The sequence below is a fragment of the Argentina silus genome, assembly GCF_951799395.1.
Source record: "Argentina silus genome assembly, chromosome: 4".
NCBI classification, from domain to species: Eukaryota; Metazoa; Chordata; class Actinopteri; order Argentiniformes; family Argentinidae; genus Argentina; species Argentina silus.
This window is the reverse complement of record NC_139658.1, coordinates 10,136,519-10,144,125: the sequence shown is the minus strand read 5'-3', so window position 1 is coordinate 10,144,125 and position 7,607 is coordinate 10,136,519. Positions and strand designations below refer to the sequence as shown.

Genomic DNA, 7,607 nt, shown 5'->3' with positions numbered 1-7,607 from the left:
TAAGAATAGAAGTAAGAATGTGCTTCTTAGTCAGTGCCTCATAGTTCAATGTGCTCTGTAGGGGTAAATTAATATGTCTATCAGTCTGTGTTTTTATCCTGAATATCAATGTATGTGGAATATGATTAAAACTGTTTCCAAAGGAACATACTGAGAACAAACTGAGAAAGAATTCAGATTCACAATTCAGATATTATAGTTTTTCATAAATCGGCTTTATGACTATTTTGGATATCAGAAATCATATCTCACTTCCATCTTGTCTCAGTAACTGAAACATATTGTCTTCCCATAAACTAGAACAGAGAATGGGTCTGAAAAAGTGAGGGACAGGACAAGAGGGAGAGAATGAAGAGCAGTGAGAGAGCGAGAGCAGTGACAGAGAGACACACACCTTCAGTTATGAACTTGAAATATTTCCATGACCACCAATAAACAAGTAAAAAACACATTCAATGATAACACATCTTTAATTATTACCATCATTCAATTAACTAATATAACCACACCCACTACCACAAGGCTTTTTTTACAATAAATAAGAACATATCATTTGTAGCTTTAAACATGAAAATCCAAAAGGATCTGTGCACCAATATCTATAAACATAAGTGCATTATTTGGGGTTATGTAGGCTGGTACATGCTTAACATTGTATGTGGGTTCTGAACATAAAACAAAACCTATAGAGATTTTGCATGACAGTGATGTTGTCCAACGCCCCTTCCAATTACCCATAGCAGCTTAATAAATCATCATAGAAACAAATAGCCAGCAAGGACAAGTACATTACCTTGACAAACACATAATGTGTATTTAATTGCACTTCAAATTGAATTTTAGAATGCTTAGCTGTAGCTTAATCAAAGATGCGTTTCTGAGAACACACTTTTTTAGGACAGTTTTCCCCCATTGGGAAATAAATTCCATGCAGGCACTCGAGTTATTTAGGAGCCTTGAATGCACCTGAATCGCTGCTTAACAGTGTCATAATAACCTCTAAAGCTAAATCTCGGATATACGTCTCACAAAACCTGGAAAACTAGCCGTAGGTGTTCAGAAGGCCACATACTATGGTCAAACAGACTATTAAAAATCCTTAAAGAGCATTTGTACAGCTCCAAGGCCTGGTAGGGTGGAGGGGGACACTGACATAACTAAAATGGAATTAACACTACAAGTGTAACAATCTCATGCACTAACAGTAGTCAAGCTGTTTCCTATGAGTACATGCTGAGATACATGAGATTTCAAAATGGACAAATCTACAACAAAAAAAGACAGTAAGTGCTTGCAAAAGACAGAAGAAAAATGTCCTTTGAAATGTCCTAACCCTCTTCAAATGAGATACAGCATAAAGACAACCTAAGGAACTTTGTAGAGGCTTTTGTTTTGGCACAACATTGTGTTTTAGCTAGTCCTCTAAGTCCTCTCAATGTGATACTGTATAACAGTCAAGGCAAACTGTTTAGGAGTAGTAGTTATCTGATTCAACCTAAACTGTCAACAGTATGGCTTCATCCTGGTGACGTCTTCAAGAGGGTTTACATGTAGACCCAGAGGCAGGGTTGTGATTGGTCCATTTCAGTGCTGTGGAATGTAGGACAGGAGCGTAACCATCCAGACAGTGTGCGTTTCCAGTCCCCTTGGTCCAAACAGTCATCGAGGGTGGAGAGATGGGACTCTCATTATTTCAACTGGTTGAATACCCCACTGGGCAAACACAAGCCCACTTGGGTTAAATACAGTACATACCATACAATAGCATAAAAACAAGAGAGGTTTCCCTAGTGTTTTAGTGTATTCATTATGTACATGTCCTCCAAGTGAGTGTCTGTGCAGAGTTTATGCAGAATGTGGATTTCCTGAGAGAAGTAGTGTTGTTTGCTGTGCTTCTGTTGGGACTGTTGGCACCTTCACCTCCGCCCTAAAAATCACTGGCCTGATTTCCGCGGTGTGCCCACCACTCTTTTCTTGGCCTGGTAAAAATCTGTAGACAAAAGACAACAATGGAAGTCTTTGTTAGCACTAAACCACATACAAAACTTCTCTTACTGTCAGTTAAACCACAGCGCCATATCAATAAAGACCCACCCAAATGTCATGCCCCCTGTCTATCCATTCACCCACACCTGAGCTCATACCTGTAAGGTTGGTCTGTTTTCTCTTCAGCGTGTTGTTCTCTCCCTTTCCTGGTGTTTTCTCCAGGTTCTGGAAGTTGCCGCTGTACCTCTCAGGGGTGCGTGGGACGTTCTTCTTCCCACTCTGCGATGGCCCCACCTCGACCTTCCCAGCTGTAGATGCCCTCTGTGTCTCCCCCTGAATCTGGCAGGGCCAGTAGGGGAGAGGCACATTGGTGCCTGGAACTACCTCCCAGTGGAAGTTTCCCCCTTTCAGAGGCTTCTCTGCGAGGAAGTCGAAGCTCCAGCGACGTGACGTGTCCTCCAGGTCTTTGCGCAGGGCGTTTTTGTACTCCAGCTGCAGCTGCTCGTGGTCCACAGGGCCAAACAGGTTCCGCCGGGTAGGGTGGCTCCTTAGACAGCTCGGGATGCGCTTGCGAGTGGCCATGGTCTTACACTGCAGGGAACACAAGAGGAGGACTGGTTAAACAAGTGGTAAATATCTATATTCACATTGGATAATGGGTTAGGATCTGAGGCACTAGGCAGGAACCAATGGCATCATAAACTCAGATCATGTGAAACGTAGACACATTGTGTAGTCTACTTAGCTGATGACTTAGACCAGGGCTATTCAACTATATTCTTGACATGCTCAGTCCAAAACTTTGCACAGCCCACAGACTGAGGCGCCTGCCTCAGATCAGTCAGCAGCATTGAAAAATACAAAGTCCAAAACTGGCGATTCTTCTGATTGGCTGTAAACTGGTACCTTGGTGATATTGATTGACAGTACTTAATGGGCGGGACAACAGTTCAACACAGCTTCTCCTATTGGAGGAAATTAAATTCGGGCTCATTTTGGCACCAAATATCTGATTTATTCATGTTCAAAACTCATCAAAGGGACAGTCTAAATTGATGGGTGGGCCGGATCTGGACTCCAAGCCTCAGTTGAACAAGTCTGACTTCGAAATGCTCCGTTTATTGAAAGATCACGTCACTTAATCTTTTCATCTACAGCATACCAAAACACGAAATACACAAAAAAGAGATACAATACCCCCATGTTATGAGATGGCTTAACTTGTCTTATAAAACAAGGAGATAAACAAACAAACAGTAAGCCGACTACCAGTACAAATATTTATGGAGGGGATCCACACAAGACGAATAATGTACAAAATATTTAAATATATTTAGTACAAAGGATAAGACAAATACAACTACATAATCTTCAGCACCATGACATTAAACAAACTAACATAATGTAATCTGAAAGCAAATGTTCTAATAACGCAATATAATCAAAATAGAAAATTATATTTCGAAATTAAAAATACTTTTAAAAATCCAATAAGTAGCTCACCATTGCTGTACAAAGTTTCTCCTTGGATACTAACACAACCTCTCCTCATCAGTGCTCAGAAAGAAGTGGATAATGCTAGAACGGAGGCGGTGCTATTTAAAGCCAGCTATCAGGCAGTGATTCATCAGGCCCTCCTGTTTGCCAAGTCAAGTATATGCCTGGGCAAATCTCTCTCCAGCGACATGTAGAGACACGTCCTGGAGCAAGAGGAGAGCTCTAAATGGTTGTAGTTTGAAAACCAGGCCACTAGGAGGCCGTATTCATCCGTATTAGCGGCTTTGAAAATTACAGTGAAACATCAATCATTACTATGGTCTACTACTGGACCTTGAAACAATGTATCATTTCCTGGTGAATTGTATAATTTCGTGACATTATAGGCTACATGTTGTATTCCCTCAACAGAGAATAAAACATATGTCTGAAGTTTTAAGAGAAGATATTTTGTTTCATAAGATATCAAAAGATACATACATATACAACCCATATCATTCCATTAGAACATGACAATTAGAACAGACAATGATCCTGTAAGATGATAGCTGCAGTACCAGACCACCCACTGACCAGACAGACAATGGTGGAAAAGTGCTTTGTAGCAGGGAGGGTTGGGCAGTTTGGGTCTTAAGTTTCCCATACTATGAACCCACAATGAAGCCTGCCCTGGGGGGAAGGATGGGGGCCCTATCACAATTAGTGGGAAACCCAATCAGAAAGTTGGGCTAACTGCCTTAGATGGGGACATGTGCTTTTCAACAGGGAAACGTATTCCTTTATCCTTAACCGTACAAGAAAATCAATCATTCTGGACAGAACATGACACGTCCATTGCTCTAAATTAAACTTGTTTCCTACAAGTTTACTGCCATCTGAAGGTAAGGGATGAGTGCTGGGGGGGAATAACCATGACTTAATTGCTCAGAGATTTCCGGCAGTGTATGGCCCCTTTGAGATGAGGGTGGTTTCCCACAGACAAAACTGGAAGTAGAATCTCTTTTACAATAAACCTTTCCAATCCTATATCCTCTTCAGCAACATCAACTCCATTTCCCAATTTACCAAATTCATTCTGTTCAAAAACGGAACATAAACCATATCCCAAGGGGATCCAAAAGTTCCTCTGAATTCCATTGCTCCACTTGTTCTCTCTGTTTCCCCTCCCTGTCTGCTGAGATCACCTGACAGGGCTGTACACTCACACGGGGTGGGGTAGGGCAGAGCTAGCCTGAGGTCATTCCATGAGGCATGTCTGAGAATCTGAAGGCAGGCCCCAATGACTAAAGAGCTCTATGCTGACTGTATTGAAGGCATGCACAAGTCATGTTTACAAAATCAGTCTGGTTTTATAAAATGACCAAAAAAAGAGCAAGAATGAGAAAACAACTATGTTAACTATGTAGGCTTTATTCTCTGTTGTAAGTGTATATTGTTCTAAATCTTTTTGAATTTGCATTGGTGTAGATAATATTTGGCTAGAAATAGCAATAGGATTGATTAAGAATGCTGCTGCCTCATTGTTACAGATATTGCCAGTCGTTAAACCAAAGTCGACAAACTTCATTCATATCAAAATCTTTAGTCTCTTAATATGTATTACAGGAGGAACATTCCGGGTTAATACTGTAGTGTTGTATCTGCCATCCTTTCTATGAGACATAATAAGAGATTTCTTCATGAGATTATTCTTATTTTTCCATATAAAATCTAGAATTATTCCTTTTAATACTTTTAATAATTATTCCCAGATATTGTACCTGTTTTCTTTTTTTTACAGGGACATTACAAATGTCAAGATCTGAATTTGATCCTACAGCAAGGTAGTAGTTCACATTTCATTGAGGTATAACCGACAAGCCCTTGAAAATCCCTGATGGCGTTAACGGCTTTTGAAATGTGGTCCTTATTCTTCAAGAAAAGCGTGGTATCGTCTTCTAATTGGCTCACAGTAACGGTCCTTTCTCCAAAAGCTATACCCTCCAAGTGAGAATTCATTATTAGATACATAAAAGCTGCATTACTAAAATAAATAAATGAATAACTAAATAAATATGGGGAAATCGCGGACCCCTGGCGGCGACCAAGAGACACCGCTGCCCATAGGGGACCTCGAGGGTTTGACGTCATGTAACAGGGCGTCGCACGAGGTCGGAGATTGAATCGAGTGGCGGGAGAATAGGTCCACGTGAAGGCGCCCACGCGGCATCTCAGTGCATGCCCACTTACTACCACGGCCTTTCACTACGCTTCCTATGCACGTCAGTGTGACACTATATTGGCATACCAGTAGGCTTCATTACAAAAGAAATGTGGCGGGAGCAAATACTACGGGACTCAGTGGTGAAGACCCTGCCCACTTACTCCCAGCCTCCACGTGTGTCTCAATCCCGTGTGAGCCAGCGGAGATACTGGTCTGTCATGGAACTTTCCCCTTTTCCAGACATTAACCCCCAACAAATATAGAACCAAATATACAGTACCAGTCAAACGTTTGGACACACGTTCTCATTCAACGGTTTTTCTTTATTTTTTAAATTATTTTCTACATTGTAGATTAATATTGAAGACATCAAAACTATGAAGGAACACATATGGAATTATGTAGTAAACAAAAAATATGTTTTATATTTAAACCAGAATATGTTTTATATTTTAGATTCTTCAAAGTAGCCACCTTTTGCTTTGATGACAGCTTTGGACACTCTTGGCAAGTTTGTGTCCAAACTTTTGACTGGTACTGTATATAATAAAATAGATAACCAATGGTCTAGCAAATGCCTACTGTAACCAACAATGTCATGCCTATCTATTGCCTAGATAGGAAAATCAAATATTTTTCAATAAGTTGAAGAACAATTTAAGGGGCGATACAGGTTTCAACCCTTCTACTGCTAATGGAATACTTTCAAATTTCCGACTGATGTAAACAATAACATGCATATAGTACGTGGGAAAAAAATACGGCTTTTTTTTAAACTTACATTTGAACTGTAATCCCACCGTAAGGCAACGCTGAAAGGTGTTCTTTTTGAAGAGATGTGAATGGATATGTTATCCTCCGTAAACCGTCTAAACTCTCACTTTCAAGATCACTTTTCACCGCACGAAAGTTGTTCTTAAAAGTAAATACAAATACGTCATTCAATCCCTCACACGGGCTCTTCTGTCACTTATTTGCTTGGTATCTTCTCCAAGTGTTTTCGCAAAGACAGGCGCAGAACTTTATAAACTTCGGTAGTAGTGACTCGTCTTCACTCTTGAAAAGGCGGAGCCTGTTCAGTAAAGCACGTGCATCTACGTTTTCCTGTGTGAGGAAATTCCAGTCCTGGCCCCCTCCACACAATTTAGGGCTCATTGTTCGGGTGACATTCCAGTGGGCCCACTCCCACCAACTCACAACTCACTAATTTGCCTTGATGGTCTCAATTCGACGGTCTTCATTTGTTATTTGCATCTATCAAATCTAGACCTAGGGCCAATTCTTTGGACTCCTTAGTTCCACTGTTCCAGATGTCACCATGGTGTTGCAGTGACCTACATTGCTAGACATACATAATTGTGTCAACATAAATACATTAGCATATTACTTTAAACTGGTTTGTTATTTAGATTATTTAGTAAGACTGATTGTGAGTGCAATTCTGTTTTTAATCATACACACACACACACACACACACACACACACACACACACACACACACACACACACACACACATATATGTGTATATAGCGAAGCGAAGATACTGCCATGAGTCATTTGTGAGTCATTTGTTTAACATGTTTGACCTATATATCTATATCTATATCTATATCTATATCTATATCTATATCTATCTATCTATCTATCTATATCTATCTGTCTGTCTGTCTATCTATCTATATATATATATATATATATATATATATATATATATATATATATATATATATATATATACATATATATGTGATTAAAAGCAGTGCAAGCTACACACATACACACACACACACACACACATATATATATATATATATATATATATATATATATATATATGTGTGTGTGTGTGTGTGTGTGTGTGTGTAGCTTGCACTGCTTTTAATCACATATATATATATGTATGTATATATATATAGATAG

At 39.7% G+C, this 7,607-nt stretch overlaps 1 protein-coding gene across 2 annotated transcripts; it reads right to left on the bottom strand.

The window, feature by feature from the left end:
- Window positions 1-333: 333 nt before the first annotated feature.
- On the bottom strand, window positions 334-6,579 carry cdkn1a (cyclin dependent kinase inhibitor 1A). 2 transcript variants are annotated; one of them, XM_083667960.1, is made up of 3 exons: window positions 6,468-6,579; window positions 2,145-2,577; window positions 334-1,990 (listed from the first exon to the last, which is right to left on the bottom strand). In XM_083667960.1, exons 2-3 carry the CDS (start codon window positions 2,566-2,568, stop codon window positions 1,935-1,937), a joined length of 480 nt encoding a protein of 159 aa, XP_083524086.1. In that variant the 5' UTR covers window positions 2,569-2,577; window positions 6,468-6,579; the 3' UTR covers window positions 334-1,934. The 2 variants fall into 2 exon arrangements, with proteins under 2 accessions (XP_083524086.1, XP_083524085.1); XM_083667959.1 differs by lacking the exon at window positions 6,468-6,579 and adding an exon at window positions 3,490-3,557.
- Window positions 6,580-7,607: the final 1,028 nt, after the last annotated feature.

Excerpts from the sequence above, each read along its gene's own strand:
- cdkn1a (XM_083667959.1), bottom strand. Across the intron at positions 1,991-2,144 it reads AAAACAGACCAACCTTACAG|ATTTTTACCAGGCCAAGAAA; the intron begins GTATGAGCTCAG and ends TTTTGTCTACAG.